At 37.0% G+C, this 17,302-nt stretch overlaps 1 protein-coding gene across 7 annotated transcripts in view; it reads right to left on the bottom strand.

The window, feature by feature from the left end:
* WDFY3 (WD repeat and FYVE domain containing 3) overlaps nucleotides 1-17,302 on the bottom strand; it is a 281,383-nt gene that overhangs the window by 35,897 nt on the left and 228,184 nt on the right. For 5 of the 7 annotated variants that reach the window (XM_066281026.1, XM_066281029.1, XM_066281032.1 and 2 more), the window contains 7 exons: nucleotides 13,797-13,850; nucleotides 11,342-11,510; nucleotides 8,438-8,601; nucleotides 5,443-5,591; nucleotides 4,229-4,349; nucleotides 2,182-2,267; nucleotides 571-651 (listed from right to left, as the gene is read on the bottom strand). In XM_066281026.1, the coding sequence (XP_066137123.1) occupies nucleotides 571-651; nucleotides 2,182-2,267; nucleotides 4,229-4,349; nucleotides 5,443-5,591; nucleotides 8,438-8,601; nucleotides 11,342-11,510; nucleotides 13,797-13,850 (824 nt within the window). The remainder of the gene's footprint in view (nucleotides 1-570; nucleotides 652-2,181; nucleotides 2,268-4,228; nucleotides 4,350-5,442; nucleotides 5,592-8,437; nucleotides 8,602-11,341; nucleotides 11,511-13,796; nucleotides 13,851-17,302) is intronic. The other 2 variants (XM_066281031.1, XM_066281033.1) reach the window with 1 other exon arrangement.

The following is a 17,302-nucleotide window of genomic DNA, read 5'->3' as shown; positions in this document are numbered from 1 at the left end:
CTTATGGAGACAAGTAAACTTATCCATAAATGGTAGAATATACACGTGTATAATTTTTATGGAAAATAAGTTGGTTTTGTGTATCAAAAGTCTTCCAACTCATACCCTTTATCTTACTTTATTCTAAAAAATAATGAGTCACATTTGCATTATTATAACAAGAACACATGGTAAAAAATGAAATAACTGCAAATAAAAGAATGTTTTATACATATTATGAATAGGAAGCAAATAAAAGTAATGTTTCTAAAGAGTTTTTAAAAATGGGTAATATTTACATGTAACACTGAATGGAAGAAGTAGAATAGAAATCTGTACAGCAGAACTCAATTATGCATATAGGAATGTATGTATGCTTAAAAGACTCCAAGGAAATTGATCGAAAGGTGAGCAATGATTTGACATGAGTGGTTGTGCATACATTTTTTTCCTTCTAGTTTTCAGTAATTAAATAATTTTGTACAACCATCAGGAAGAAAAAACACTCATCAAAAATATTAAATAATACTGTCCTGATACAAACATCATAATTTCACTATTAAATTATAATGCAAGTAGCAAAAAACCTACCCTTGTTCCACACTTGTGTTCGGCCGTTGTCCTGACACAGACTCCGAACTGTCAGTTAGAGACGGCACGACAGCCAAAAACCTAGAGTATTAAAATGTAGAGTTGGAAATGAAGTCTCAGTCAGGATCTAATAAGAGCTTAAGAAAGGATGGGTAGTTCATTTATGTCCTAATTTTTACATTTACCCCTCCATTTTCCAATAACTGGCAGGCAATGGGAATACAAAAAAGGATAAGATGGTGGCTTCCAAAGCCAAATAATAAAAGTCCATAGCAAAATCGATCGTTCTGGATTTTTTCATATGCTGCCATGTTACTGGCAGAAAAAGCCTTGCAACACTGATTCACAGGAATCGAGTTACCGTAGTGAAGTCCTAGAGAGTGATTATCAGCTAAATATGCACATGACAGCAAGTAGTTATGACAACTAAACAAGACAGAACAGACACATAACTAAACAAATGACGATACACACAGGAAACTTTATGCGACACGGATAAACTGTTTTCAGAGTTGCTTACAATGTCAACATACATTTTTAAAAGGCAAAGAGAATTATGTAGAAATTCTTGGAATAAATGTGGCCCTTGAATTCGGCATATACACAGAAACATCTCTGAAAAAAAATTCATCTTGGAATGCTTTCTATGTAGTTATGAATAGCAAATAATTTGCTAGCTTTGAAAACAGTATCACCTTTAGAGATTAATAAAATAGATAACTAAAATTTCAGCCACTGTACTAAGTTAGCTCTGCTCATCTGTGAAGAGAGTTCTGAATTACCAACCAACATATACAAACACTTCATTTGAAGAACCACCCTGATTCTAGGAGCTCATTGGTAATATGACTATACGGCAATGATAAACAGTGTTGCTTGGCATTAGTCCTTTCTCATGGAAATAACAAATACAAACTTCCCTTAGTAGAGGGCTTGCAGGATCTGTACCACCTTTCAAATAAGAGCGGATCTCTTTAGCTATGGTCAGTGCACAAAAGCCTTATTATTTATACTTCCAACAGAAATATCTTCAAGTGCCATGATATGTATTGTTTTTTACATATCATTAAATATAAAATTTAAATATATTTTATCAAAAAGACAATTTGGTTAGATTGGATTAACAGTTTTATTTGGCAGTGTTACTTTTTCAATGATGAAGGTATCTAACTTCCCTTCCAAGGCCAGAGAAAGTATGAATGTAATTTCTAAGGAAACTCAGTCTCTCTATTGTAAATCCATCATTATAATCCATCCATCACATAAAAATGAAGAAAGCCTATTTATAACCTGAAGTATTATTTTTGAAGCTACAGTTTCACCATCCTTTTACATTTAGAGACACAGGACTTTAGTTACAAAAGTAGATTTTGATGATAACTATAAGTTACCGGAAGAAAAAAATAGCATTTCAAAATAAAATAGCATCATTAAAAAAGCTAGTTAGAAGAATTATGTTTTGAGAGGTTGGCAAAAATGAAACAATCATTTTTTTCAAAGACATTAATTCACTAATTAAATTACAGATTTTAAAAAACTAGCTAAACTGGTACTAGTTTCCTTCCCATTTCTTTCCATGCTAGCATATAAAGTACTCCTAATAAATAATACCTTTGATAGACTTTATTTCTAATTCCTTTCTGAAAAGCAAGGAGGTAATTCCGTCCATCTCCAGAGAAAACTTCCACAGCAATAGGCTAAAATGATCAAAGAACAAAACCGAAATGATTAGAGAACACAACCATTAAGAAAAACACAAATAAGGTTATATATTAACTGTTCCAGTATTAATTCTACAGTGTTGAAAAAGTTAACTCATCGATAAACACTGACACATAAATTCCCAGCAGGTTCAATTACAAAATAAAGAGAGCCAATTAGTTGTGAATGTTTTCGGTTTGTTTCTAAAATATTTAATAATAGAATAATGGTAAAATACTTATACAGTTATAGTTTTGTTTAATTATAATGCAGATAAAATTTCTGTATTAAAAGGCAAGCATAATGTTGATTTGGATGGCTAGAGATCACCCAAGTTTTAGGTTTTCCTTTTTTACTTTTTTTTTTTTTTTTCATTTTTCTGAAGCTGGAAACAGGGAGAGACAGACTCCCGCATGCGCCCGACCGGGATCCACCCGGCACGCCCACCATGGGGCGACACTCTGCCCACCAGGGGGCGATGCTCTGCCCATCCTGGGCGTCGCCATGTTGCGACCAGAGCCACTCTAGCGCCTGAGGCAGAGGCCACAGAGCCATCCCCAGCGCCCGGGCCATCTTTGCTCCAATGGAGCCTTGGCTGCGGGAGGGGAAGAGAGAGACAGAGAGGAAAGCTCGGTGGAGGGGTGGAGAAGCAAATGGGCGCTTCTCCTGTGTGCCCTGGCCGGGAATCAAACCCGGGTCCTCCGCACGCTAGGCCGACGCTCTACCGCTGAACCAACCGGCCAGGGCTAGGTTTTCCTTTAAAAAAATAAGAATTATAGCTTTCTTCTTTTTTAAAAATTGGTTTCAGCAAGAGAGGAGGGGGGAGAGAGAGAGAGGCAGGAACATCGAGCTGTTCCTGTATGTGCCCTGATCGGATATCACACCAGCAACCTCTGTGCTTCAGGATGATCCAACTGAGTATCTGGCCAGGGCTTAGGCTGTATTTTTTAAAAAGAGAGATGCATTATATGGAGTTATGCACCCGTGTGATGTAAGTTTGTCTTTCACATAATGGAACTGAAAGAATAATTTAAGAAATACTCGCAGGGGTCCCCAAACTTTTTACACAAGGGGCCAGTTCACTGTCCCTCAGATGGTTGGAGGGCCACCACATACAGTGCTCCTCTCACTGACCACCAATGAAAGAGGTGCACCTTCTGGAAGTGCGGCGGGGGGCTGGATAAATGGCCGTAGTTTGGGGATGCCTGCAATGCAGCCTGACCAGGCAGTGGCGCAGTGGATAGAGCGTCGGACTGGGATGCGGAGGACCCAGGTTCGAGACCCCGAGGTCGCCAGTTTGAGCACGGGCTCATCTGCTTTGAGCAAAGCTCACCAGCTTGGACCCGAGGTTGCTGGCTCAAGCAAGGAGTTACTCAGTCTGCTGTAGCTCCACGGTCAAGGCACATGTGAGAGAGCAATCAATGAACAACTAAGGTGTCACAACAGAAAACTAATGATTGATGCTTCTCATCTCACTCTGTTCCTGTCTGTCTGTCCCTATCTATCCCTCTCTCTGACTCTCTGTCTCTGTGTAAAAAAAAAAAAAATGCAGATCCACCTGACCAGGCAGTGGCGCAGTAGATATAGTGTCGGACAGGGACACAGAGGACCCAGGTTCAAAACCCCGAGGTCGCCAGCTTGAGCAAGGCTCACCAGCTTGAGCAAGGAGTCACTCGGTCTGCTGTAGCACCCCTGCCCATCAAGGCACATATGAAAAAGCAATCAATGAAACAACTAAGGTGTCTCAACAAATAATGGATGCTTCTCATCTCTCTCCCTTCCTATCTGTCTGTCCCTATCTATCCCTCAGTCTGTCTCTATCACACACACACACACACACACACACAAAAGAATAATGCAGATCCTATAGAAGGTTTTCATGGCATGTATCAGCTTTAACATAGTACAGCCTTTGAATAAAGGAACATGACAAAACAGTACTACTAAATTAACTTACCTGCAGGAGATACCTCCGTTTATGTACCTCCTTGATATCTTCATATGCAAAAATGCTGCATGTTCTCTTGAGTTGACTGGGGCCTTGCCTGGCTCCTCTAGGGATAATTGGCTCATGCATACTACAGGCAGCCAAGAGAAAGGAGATAAAAACACAGTGAGAGATAAATTCACAGTTTAACAAAGTTGTTATTTTCAACATATGAACAGGACTGGGTAACATTATATCAGATATTTAGTTAAAAAAATGTTTAAGAGATTGTCAGCTACTCAGCACACAAGCAACCTCCTTTGAAGAAGTTAATTAAAAATATCCCATTATTGCTATCAGGGCTTACTTATCTATCAGGCACAGTGACCAGGTATAAATATTTTTAGGGGCCCAAGGAAGTGTTTTAATTTCTTTTAAAATCAGAAGAAAAAATTCAAACTTTTAGGCCAAAGGAAATTCTTTAATATATAATATAAAAACATTCATCTTTTAAACTAACAGTCAGAAACATAAATTTTACTACTTTTATAAGGAGAAAGAGGCCCCTGAAAGTCAAAATGTGGCCCTGATTGTTGCTGAAAGGAATCATTTGAAATATCTCCCAGAAATGAACTGCAGGGGCCATGTCCACATTCAACAGTGTTAGGTGTTCAAGATATCAAAGGAAGAGAAGACCATGTTGTTTGCTAAACCTTTAGCATTTTTTCCTCCTTTTAGCTTTGTCTATTTTCTGGTTTCCTTTACCCACTATCACTTTGGTCACAGAAGCAGAAGAAAAGGACGCTGGATGACCGAGTGCTGTGATTCAGGCACACTGCCCTTAGGACACAGAGGGCACGGACGCTCCCTCACCTGTTAGAGTACTGTGGCTACCTGCATTTTCTCTACAACTGTGTTCACTGAAATTTAAAATGAAAAACAACAATTTGCAAATTCAGAGTAAGTTTCTAAACATATAGATTATAATATAAGGAGTTTGGTGTCTAATGCTATTCAATACACAGTCACAAATTTTACTCAGTTTTCATTTTGATATATAAGGCAAATTTTTTCTTTATTACTTTAAAATAACTATTACCCCTATGAACACTTACATGCACACAAACTGAGAGGTTAACATTATGTAAATTTTAAAACACACTTTTTGGATTTAGAAAACCCATGTGAATGATACTGTTTTCTAAAGATCACAGTATTTTGTATCTCTTCATTCATTTACTTACTTTGGAGGTAAAGTTTCAATGTCTCTTATTTCCCTGGTTGCTGTCATTGTAAATCCATCAATCACATAAAAATGCTCTTTACCAAAAAGAAGTAGCCCCTCACTAGTGTCGAGGCCCTGGACTCGGGCACAGCGGTACATGTGCTGGATCTAGAAAGAAATCCATAAACGTTCATTAACATAGATTTTAAGAGAAAATTGAGATAATTTTTTAATATAACTAAAGCAAAATGTTTTAAAACATGGACTTAATGGGCAAACAGAATTTTACTGAGATGTCACTCTGCGGTGGCATTCCCTGAGCTAGCATATTCGATCTGAGTTTAAGCATACAGTATTAAAGAGAACCTGCTAAGCCAGTAGTCAGATGTGCAGTCGACTTCAGTAAAAGAGAACACCCACTTACTCATGTCCATCCACCCCACCCATCCATCCACTTCATCCATCCATCTCTCTCAATATGCACTGAGTGCTCACTATGTGCCTGGCACGTATGTACTAGGTTCTAGAACTGATGAACAGATTAGAGAATGAGGGAGAAAAACACAACAGACTTGGTAGGGAGGGGAATTGAGGCACACTTGTGAACAGATCAGAACTGTGCCCTTTGTGAGGCAAGATGATTCAGACTGAAATAAGTCCTCAGCGCACTCTGGAGTGAATGCCCACTTCTGTTCCTTCGTTGTAGATTTAGCCAAGTTTTCTAATTTCTCTGGGCCTCTGTGTCTTTGTGTGTAAATTTTAAATGTACAATGGCTTGCCTGAGAGTCAGATAATGTACACAATGTTCGCAATGGTTGGCTGTCTTCTCTTCCACACAGCTCACTTTTCCTTTTTCCATAACAACTTCTGGAACTAGAACTGAGGAATCTCTCCCTATTCACTCCCACCTAGATCCTGCCTGCATGGCAGACTGTTGTGCCATTGTAAAAAGCCCAAATTGGCAGAGGTTGTCTTCTCCTCATAGGAGGAAGGAGTCACTAAATCTCTTAATATAAGTATTGTTTTCTTTCCAATGAGCAGGATCTATTCTTGTTGAAACTCAGTTCAACATGAGACAAGGAAATCAACAACTTAACCAGAGGCAAACAATGTCAAATAAATGTCAGTTTGAATATACTTCCTGCACTATTAAAACTTAAAGCAAACAGAGTAAAAACTGTAGTCATGAGATTAGAAGTTTAACAAATGACAATAGAAAATAATTTTCTAAAATATGCAAACGTAAGTCAATTTTCATAGCCATTTGAAAAATACTAATGTACTTTCAAAGTAACTTTTTTGTAGTATAATATATATAAAAATATTTTTCATAAAAAGCACAGCTTGAATTTTCAAATGCTAAATATGATGCAACCTGAATCCAAATGAAGAAACAGAACATTCCTAAGACCCTGAGCCTCTCCTGAGCTTCCTTCAGACCCAAAGTATGTACTTTTAAAGTTACTTGATATTTAAAAATATTCTCATTCCAGATTAATAAGGCCATACATTTGGGCAGAATTTTAAAAATTATATCCTCATTTCTAGTTACTACTTCTTAGCGGGTAAGATTTCAAGGCTTACTGCAAGATCTAATATAACAGACAAAAGGACCATCCTTTACAAAGGTGATTCTCACTACACATTAATTCATTCCTTCCTTCAATTATCCTTTCATTTACTCAATCACTCCTTCATTCAAAGGTTTATTGGGAGCCCTGGTCGGTTGGCTCAGCGGTAGAGCGTCGGTCTGGCGTGCGGGGGACCCGGGTTCGATTCCCGGCCAGGGCACATAGGAGAAGCACTCATTTGCTTCTCCACCACCCCCTTCCTCTCTGTCTCTCTCTTCCCCTCCCGCAGCCAAGGCTCCATTGGAGCAAAGATGGCCCGAGCGCTGGGGATGGCTTCTTGGCCTCTGCCCCAAGCGCTAGAGTGGCTCTGGTCGCGGCAGAGCGACACCCCGGAGGGGCAGAGCATCGCCCCTGGTGGGCGTGCTGGGTGGATCCCGGTCGGGCGCATGCGGGAGTCTGTCTGACTGTCTCTCCCCGTTTCCAGCTTCAGAAAAATACAAAAAAAAAAAAAAAGGTTTATTGGGTATCAATCAGGTGATTGGAGCTGGGTAAAGCAACAGGATAAAAAATAAGAAATAGTGCCTGCCTTTTACAAGCTCCCTGTCTAGGGGAAGAGACACAGGAACAAATAATCATGACCTGAGAAAATAGAGTAACATATACAAGGCATTCCGAAAGCGCAGAGGCGGGGTACGCAGCCAAGCCTGAGTTAACAATATGGTCAAGGAACACTTCCTACATTTAAGTATTAAAGAGATCCAAATAAATGAGGCTGTATCAATGAGTTACAAGGATAGAGGTTATGCAAATGACGGAGAGAGGGACATTCTGGCCAAGAAGACAATGAGTTAGGTGGGAAATGAAGAAATAACACCATGATGTAGTAAACTAAGCGGCATACCATGCTGCAGGGGCTCAGGATACAAGGCAGAGTCAGGGTAATGAGGGCGGAGCCGTGGGCAAGGCGCAGGTGATTGAGAGAAACAGGAAGGAAAGGTAAGGCTCTGTGAGTGAAGGAGAGAAGAGGCTAAGTTCAAGGCTGGGGTGATGGCACAGACTGGCTGAGGCTTTCTCTGGTGGTTACTGAAGTTATGGAGGTGTAGAGAAAAATTACAAGGCCAGAATGAGTTGTGTACATGGGTTTGGCATAGAGAATTATAGTAAGAATTGCAGTCTAATAAAGGGTACAGAGGAAGATAGTGAACTAGCTGTCACTTGTCAGTACTGTATCTGATGAAACTTTATGCTGCTTAGCTGGTTTAGCTAGGTCAGAAAATCCTGTGATGAGAGAAGTAGAGAACTGATCCCAAAAGGCTGTTTAGTATTGTATTTCATCATAGAGGCTGAAGTATTTATCTTTATCTTCTGCCACATTATCAACAGGTCTTGTAAAATGGAAACAAGTTACTGAAATACAATCCTTACTTTTTAGAAGCACAGTACCTTTTCTCCGTCCTCTAACAGGCGCAGGAGGGTGGCATTGTCTGTTTTCTCCTCCTCTTCTATAGAGCTGCCCTCAGCTAGCTGGTCTTGTAACTGCTCCTGGTTCTCCTCATCGCCTCCATCAGGTGCAGATCGAGACCGTTTTAAAGGAGGCTTGACCAGACCTATAGGACAATAACCAACAGGGCCATGTGACCTTGCAGGTGCCACTTGGGAAACAGTTTAGTCTCATGCACTATCTCCTACAGAGTTCCAATTCGAGATGACCCTGGACGGTATAGGGAGGCAGCACAGTTCAGTGGTTAGTAACATAGACTCTGGAGTTAAATGATTGTGTGACCTTGGAGAATCATGTCTTCTTCAAACCTGAGTTTTCTCTGAACCTGGAATAAGAATACTGTCTATCTTACAGAACTGATGGGAGAACAAAACAAGGTAATTCATGTAAAAAGAAAAAGCACTTAGTACTATAGTTAACAAATAAATTCTAAATAAGTATCAGATGATGAGAGCATAATTAATCATAAGAATGGTTTTGCTTACAGACAAGTGTCATTGAAAGAAAACAATGAATAAATAATCAATTACTATCAGAAACAAAAATAAATTTATAAACATGATAATAATTTATAAACATGATTACAAAAGATGCTACCTGCTTGCAGGGCCTGTGAGGACTATTTTAAGACATATGTGACAAGCAGCCTTAAGATCATTCATACATGAATGAATCTGATCAAATCATCAGATCATAAAGAATTCTTTACAATACAGGGACAAATCACTTAATTTTCAGATACGGGAAACATTTTACTGCCTCCATTTTGGTTACTTCACTAATAGTCACAGAATATGACTTTGAAATGAGTTGATGAGATCTCAAAATATAAGAAGCGCTCAAAATGCATTCTAAAAAAATGCATTCTAAATCCCACATTTAATTAAATTAATAGTCTTAGTTGTACCAAAAAAAAAGTCATGTTACACCTACTAATAATAGTTGCTCTAAGAATTTTGAAAAAGTGTAAGTTAGCCTGTCAGAATCGCATGCTCTGAAACATGTTACCAGAGGTTCAGCTTTGCCTTGGGAAGAACCTTATGTTCACATACGAAAGAGTGTAAGACACGAGCAAGGGAGAGCAAGTCCTGCTGAGAATATCCACGGGGAAAGCTTACAGCTGCAATATTTCGGGTTTGATAAATCAAAACCTCCAACTGGTGCATAATACCTTGAATATCATAGCAGTGACAACAGTATTCGTGGTTTTTAGCTCAGTTAGAGATGAAGAAAATGACTCCCAAAGAAGTTAAGTGCCAATGACACAAACACAGCCATCTCACCAACTCTGGGAATTATAGGTTGGAGCTTACATCTAGTAAATACAGCTTTGGACCCACCTCAGTAATTTTTCTGGTGCTATGTCAAGAAAATGAATAGGCTGTAAACTCTGTTCAACCACTAAAAGTTCCAAGGTATCTGTGAAAATTTTATATCAATTATGAAATGATTAGTAAGTCAGAGTCTTCATGAGAGAACAGCTATATTATAATAATAGCTGAAATGAATCACAATTTTTGATGGTGTTTTTCGTCAAGATAGTCACATATTATTAGTTTGGGTTCTTTTTGTGGGAGAGACAGAGAGAGTCAGAGAGAGGGACAGATAGGGACAGACAGACAGAAAGGGAGATAGATGAGAAACATCAATTCTTCGTTGTGGTTTCTTAGTTGTTCATTAATTGATTTCTCATATGTGCCTTGACCAGGGGCTACAGCAGACTGAGTGACTCTTTGCTCAAGCCAGCAACCTTGGGCTCAAGTTGGTGAGCGTTGCTCAAACCAGATGAGCTCGCACTCAAGCTGGTGACCTCAGGGTCTCGAACCTGGGTCCTCCACATCCCAGTATGACGCTCTATCCACTGTGCCACCACCTGGTCAGGCACCATGCTATTAGTTTTTAAATCTATAGAATGTGAAACTAATTTTTAATTTACAGTTTTAATTTATATTCAGGTGCTTAATTTATAAAAGATGCCAGTACTTTTGACTTTATGGTGAATCAGAGGCTTAAAAAAAAGGATAAACAACGGATTGATTTATTCAATAATGGCTGAATCCCCATTTTGAGTCAGCCATTTGCCAAAAGCTATAAAATGAGATAAAAAATAAATCTTTATCTCTGAGAAACTTACAATTTAGGAAAACAAAGCAGTGCAAAAGAAATCACTGAAATTGCTGTAAGAGATGGAGCAAAGGTTACTGGTGGACAGGGGAAGAGGGAAAATGCTTCAGAGAAGGATGATTTATTTACCAGTGTCTTTAAGAGTGGAGAGTTTGTTAAGGTCCAGATCATGGGGACAATGTAGACAGCGGGCAGAGAGCACACACATAGAAAAGAAAAGAATTAACACACCAACGGCCACTTTAGTACAGTTCCTCACCATGGGTATGTTTTATTAAGTTCATGAAGTACAGACATGGAATAATCACAGGAAGAAAGGTCATTATTGCTTACTGCTGGCTAACAAACACTAATGACACATTTCTAGTAGTTGTTTTAATTTTAAAAATATTTACTTAGTTATCAGGTCCTTAACTGAAAATAAAGTGCCACTGAAGATTCTGCCAAATACAATTTTAAAACTGTTGGCCAATGGGCACACTGCATTTATCTGTAGGCAATAACACTAGCTGCTTTAGTTTGGATAAAACAATTAATTTTTAAGATGGGTGAGTTATCACCCCATTTATTTTAATTTCTATAAAAAGAAGGGTGAGATGGTAGAATATTTATGAATACCTTTAAAGTTGGCCCCATTGTTTACAGTTGCTCCTATTTTCATAGAAATTCAAATATAAGTAATATTCCAAATGCTTTTAAATTAAAATCAAGGGAAGGCTGACCTTTGACTTTGGCAATAGTGTCTTCACCGTGCTCTGGTTCTTGCTGAGTAGCTTCACCTTCTGAACTCTCTACAATGGCATCCTGGACAATGGTTGGATTGCCGGAGGCTAGGCGCATGTAGTATTCTTTACTGTCATAACTTACAGCTCTTCTGTATCTAGCAGGTTTCTAAGAAATAACAGGAGAAACAAACTCAAATAATTATCTTCAAGAATTAACATAAAAGCTTCCCAAGGGAAGATATGGGGTCAAGACTTCTTTGTATGTTACCTTTTATATTTTTAGGAATTTTTAATAGACTATATTTATACATAGTAAGTGCACAGGTTTTTGGATTAAGTTTATTTTTAAATTCCATTGGTTTTTAAAAGACATAAGTAAAACAACATTAGCAGTTTTGTTCTTCCCAAACTAGAAATAAATTACCCCTCATCAACTAACATTCTCACACTAGTCCCATATGACCTCATTGATGTGTCAGCAAACTTCCCTATATTGGAGTCGAGTGAAGAAAACATCCAGTGCTGGAGAGCATCAAGTTCCAAGGGGACGTCTAGTCTGTGAGGATGAGGAGCCTGGAACTTTACTTCTACCCCATGTAAAGAGGTCAGGTCTAAAGGGCCGGCCATTCAGTTGGAGTCATTAGTGCGAGTGCTTATTTCAGATATTTGGAGGTAAGAGACTCAAAACTGCCCTGTTCTCTTGCATATTCCCACTTGTCACCAGAACTCTGGAAATGGCCTGAACCTTCAGAGAGTCCTGACCCAACAAAGAATCAACCAGCTTCCAGCCAGATGGCACTCTCTGGTTGGCCTGCCACTCTGAGCTGGATCTCAAATTTGTTAGAACACTATCAGTGTTTGTTGTGTAGAAGAATATGATCCACATACTAACTAACTGAGTAATAAAGTCCATTAATAAGTAATAAGTAATAAGTTGACATTAGAAAAGATTTATTTTGGTCTGATATAAGAGCATTTATTTTTTGGGATAATTAATGTTTATCCTAAAAACAGGTTCCCCAATTGACCTAAACTGTCTTTTTTTTAACCCAGTATAATATGAAAAATAAGGTCTAAAATTTCCTACAAAAATGTAGAACCAGAGATAAAAGTTTATATGTATAAAGGTTTCTCAATCAGAATTAGACCCAGACTTTGGATTAACAATTAAGAAAAAGAAGGATTATTACACATGCTTTAAAATGTTCCCTTTGTAAACATTATTTTACTCCTTTCCTATGAATAAGAGTATCTAGTTAAAATACTCTATTGGCCCATTCTTCAAACTCAAATAGCCAATATATATTGTCCTCAGCAATGCTTATTTCAAATAAGACCTTCCCCCCCCCCAAAGGATTTCAAACTGAAGTGGAAAACAAGTGTCCAATAAGTTGGAATATTTAGACTAAAATATGAAACCAACTTTGAGATAATAAGGTATCTAACTAAAGCCACACTGCCCTTTTTTAACTTCAGGCACAGTCAGGGAATGAAGAGAGCTGCTGTAAACTGGCTGATAAACAGTAAATGGAAACTAAAATGTTATATAACATAGGAAAGAATTAAAATCATGTAAAATAATATTACAATTATGGAAAGATAAATCTGATGAGCAAACATGAATATCGCAGTATTTCTGAAATGAAAGAAAGGTAGGACACGTATGTACTATAACAATTCTGCATGAGGTATAATAAATATCTTCAACTCAAAAAGTTCATTATTAAAAAGATGAAAGCAGAGTTAGTGATGGGCAAGACAATGAGTTAACATACGTGAGACAATATCTACAGATTTAAACTTGGGACCATAAGCATTTGCTGTCTATATTTTGTGGTATATTTCTGAGTTTTAAAGAACTGTATTTTTTACTTAATTATGTATAGAATCTTTCTCGAACAACAAAAAAAGTTATACATTTTTTAACAAATTAAAATAAATTTAAATTGTATCTTGAGAAGTCATCATATACTTAAGTTTCATTGAGCTTCTTCTGATTGAAAAATAATTTTAAAAGAAGAATACTCTTGCATTCTCAAAATACAGTTTAGCATCTAGAAAAATTAAATAAGTAATTGGGGGGAAAAAAGTTGAATGTTGTCAGGCTGCCCATTACTAACACACGTCAGAACTTGTTAGTTGACGTATGAAGCCATATACATTTCATGGTGAGAGCAATGAACACTGCCGGTTAGAGAGCAGCACACAGACCCTAGATTAAAGCTAATTAGAGTCAAGCCGAGAAGGACTAGGACAGTTCTCAGCACGAAGGAAACCAACTTTTCAACTCTAAGAAAGTTACAGAAAGAGCAAATTGAAGGTCAATCTTTTAAGTTAGTCTAGTCTACCATGCACTAAAAAACACAAACAAAGCCAAAAAATACCCCAAAACAAAAACCCCAAAACAAAACTGCAAGTATTTTGCATTCTTTTATGGTAATTTGTGGTTTACCTTTTGAGGAATGATATCATCGGGTGTCTCAGGCTGTTTACTTGGGATCTCAGACTGAAAACAGGGTATTAAGTATAAACACATCAGAAGGAAACATGAAGAACAACACAAAAATAAAATATTCTCCAGGATTGTATGGACTATGGAACATGTACTTGCTCAAAGAAAATTAACACGCTAGCCTAAGGTGCTTGAAATAATCACTGAGCGTCTGTGATTATTTTTTCAATTATCAAGAACAGTTTTAGAGTGAAACTAAAATACACTAAAATCCTCAAGGCTACTGAACAGGACACACTTAAAAATTACACAGACACAACTTCAGCACAGGCTGCCGCTGTCATGAACAATTTAAAGGCAACTCTTTATACGGCTTCAAAAAGAAAAAACTGGAAATAGAACCTAATGCTAGCTATTATCTTCCAACTACCTTTCACTGTGCTTATCTCCCAGATCTGTTTTGTAACAGGAGCCACTGGTTTAAATGACTATCTACAATAGTCCCATACCACAGAAATCACCGAGTGCTTATTTAACAAAAATCTCTCCCATAAAAGCAAGGCCCTATTTCCTATTGATTTCACTACCTTCACAGCTCTGACCCCAGAAAGGCTGAACGCAGAAGGCAGAATGGATCTTCAGCCGCCAAACCAAAAGTTTTCATAAAGACTACTTTTAAAGAATCAGGTAGCTGCTTTTATTTTATTTTCAGATAAAAATCTTAATTAACATGAAGGAAATTTTTGTTGAGCTGTAGTGTATGGCTTATTCAGGTAAACACACAGCTAGCTATAGACAGACAATAATGCACCCACGAACTACAGCTAATTTTTCTTTCTTTTCACAGTTTAGATCTGAAAATGACTTCTAGTATCTTTCTCTACAGTAAACCTAAGTAGGCAAAATGCTTTCACAGATGTATGCTTGCCTAAGCAAAACAAACAATGGACTACTGGGCATACTTTCAAACACTTTACATGGTTTTAGCAAACCTTTCTTTTTCAAAGCAAACTTTTAAAAACATACCTTATGTTGAAGAATCTATAAAATATAACATGCACATTCTCTATCTTGAAGAAATATAAGAATTTGGATTACACGAGTATACACTACACATTTGTTAAAACTCACTGAATAGTATGCTTAAGATTTGTGTTTTAATATATGTAGAATTTATGTCAATGAAGAAAGAATTATTATAAACAAATTCTGAACTCTATTGCTATGCATGTGGAAGTGCCCAGGGATGATGGGTACCAATTCTGTACCTCACTAGGAAATTCCTAAAAAAACAAGACAATGCTGGACAGATGTGTGATAAGCCAATACAGCAAAATAGACCTGTTACTACTGTCAAAGCCAATTCTGATATCCACTATGTACCCCCAACGAGATTGTGGGCAGGGTCCAACAGGTACACTCTTGTGTTTTCTCTGCAGCATGTGATATAGCACTGCTGGTATCTACACAAGTGCTCCTTGATCTACTGACTTAATTTTAATTTACTAAAAGACAGTAAAACATTCAATAGGTAAGATATATTTTATACCAATAATTTTAGTTTTACCACAACTCTTTCACTTAATTTTAATGTTACTGTTATAATTATGTTTATTTAGAAATCTCAATTTCTCAAAAGTCAAAATTTCTAGGAAATAATTTAGTTCCTTTGCTTCAAAATTGGCTACAAAATTTCCTGAATGAGTTGCTTAGTTTCTTTGAGTCCTGTGACATCTATATACTATATAAAAATATAAGTGGAGGCAGCAGTAAAAAAATTCCTTGAATTAGAAAAGGAACCTTCTGGTAACTTTTTTTACCCTTCTGCCCCAAGAAGTCCAATATTAATAGGTAGACACTGAAGTTTTTACTCCAGTGATATTTGTAAAGAATAGTAAATTTTCTTTGAGATTATTATTCTGTGAAAATAAGGGGATTACAGAATTAAAACCTGGTTATAAGGGTTAAATGTTTTTAAAATGGCAAAATAATATGTAATCTTATTTCCTTTCAAAGGATTCAGGGTAATAAGACAATTGCTTAAAAACAAGCAGATTTTATATTTTCATCATAACTTAGGGCAGCTCACATCTTAATAACATATATAACTGATATCACTTAATATATGCAATTATACTGCAATTTAGCTTAACTGTTTCAGTTGTGAAAATTATCCAAGGAAAATCACTGTGCAGAGAGGATAAATTATTTTCATGTAAGAATACAGAATTTTCCACATATACCAATTTTTCTCACAACATAATTATTACTACTGTTGCTTTTATTAAAATAATTTTGAGAAATATTCAAAGCTTTTTAGTCTGTGGCAAATAAAACACTAAAATATGTTCTATATCCTATAAACAAACATCCAATTTAAAAATCAATAACTAAAAGTTAAAAACAGATTATTTTTATATGTAATATTATCAAAGTTTAAAAAAAACTTTTAATGACTAAGAAAAATCACCTGATTTATTTCTAACACATCAAAGAGTTCTCAACAAGAAAACAACTTTTCAGTTATCACTATAGTCTTTCAGCTTAAGCAACAGAACTATTAAAGAAATGTTACTTAGATTCTTAATAAGGCAAATAATCAAACCACTTGTCCTCCAGGTAAAGCCTATTTACCTATCAAGAGGTTTCAAAAGTAACTTTTAGGTTGGCTCATACCCATTACATTACAAAAAGTACTGAATATATTTTATAAAAATTCATGCAAGAAGGGGAACACGTTTATAGGAGCCAAAAGGGAAGAAATATTGAGCTCTACTTCTGGGAGGCAATATTTCAAATAGTTCACTGCGGAGGTGGACTTACTGTGAAGCTAATAAAGCTTAAACTTCAACTGCCCTCAATTCTCATGAGCTCCTCTCAAAACCCTGGGAGAGGGGCTGGACTTAGTTAATTTTGCATTCAGAAATTGTACTTTTTTCCTTATAGAAAGCTTTACCCCAATCTGCATAAACTTCAGGCCCCATAAAAATCTGGCTCTAGCCCTTTTTAGTGGATAAATTTCAGAATTAGGAAAAGTCTAGAGAATGAAGAGGAAGCAATGGATACAATCTATAACTTAGGAAGAGAGAATGCTGGCAGTCAATTCAATCAAAATTTATTAAGTTCTAGGTACTCTGTTACCATTAGAAAGACAAAGCCTAATATATGGTTTCTGCCTGAAAAAATTCTACTATTTATTGGTAATGGCACAAAACCACAAAACACCAGAATCTATTCTTTTTCAAAAATGACTAAACTTCTGAAGAACTGTCAGCCTACAGTCATCATATGTATATTACTCCACTATTTGGTAGCTGTAACCTATAAGAAGTTTCTTAGCTTCTCTAGGTTTCTGTTCCTCATCTGTAAAATTGGGATGATAATATTGACCATACTTCAAAACCTATTAGAGCCGTAAATAAAACTGCATTTGTAAACTGCAGAGTGCTAAGTTTCACTCTTCTTTCTTGATTTCACAATAGAAGTCAGTGGGATAGCAGTTGCTT

The sequence above is a fragment of the Saccopteryx bilineata genome, chromosome 5 (assembly GCF_036850765.1).
Source record: "Saccopteryx bilineata isolate mSacBil1 chromosome 5, mSacBil1_pri_phased_curated, whole genome shotgun sequence".
Taxonomy (NCBI): domain Eukaryota; kingdom Metazoa; phylum Chordata; class Mammalia; order Chiroptera; family Emballonuridae; genus Saccopteryx; species Saccopteryx bilineata.
Note: the sequence above shows the minus strand (reverse complement) of the source record. Positions and strands in the feature narration are given on the sequence as shown.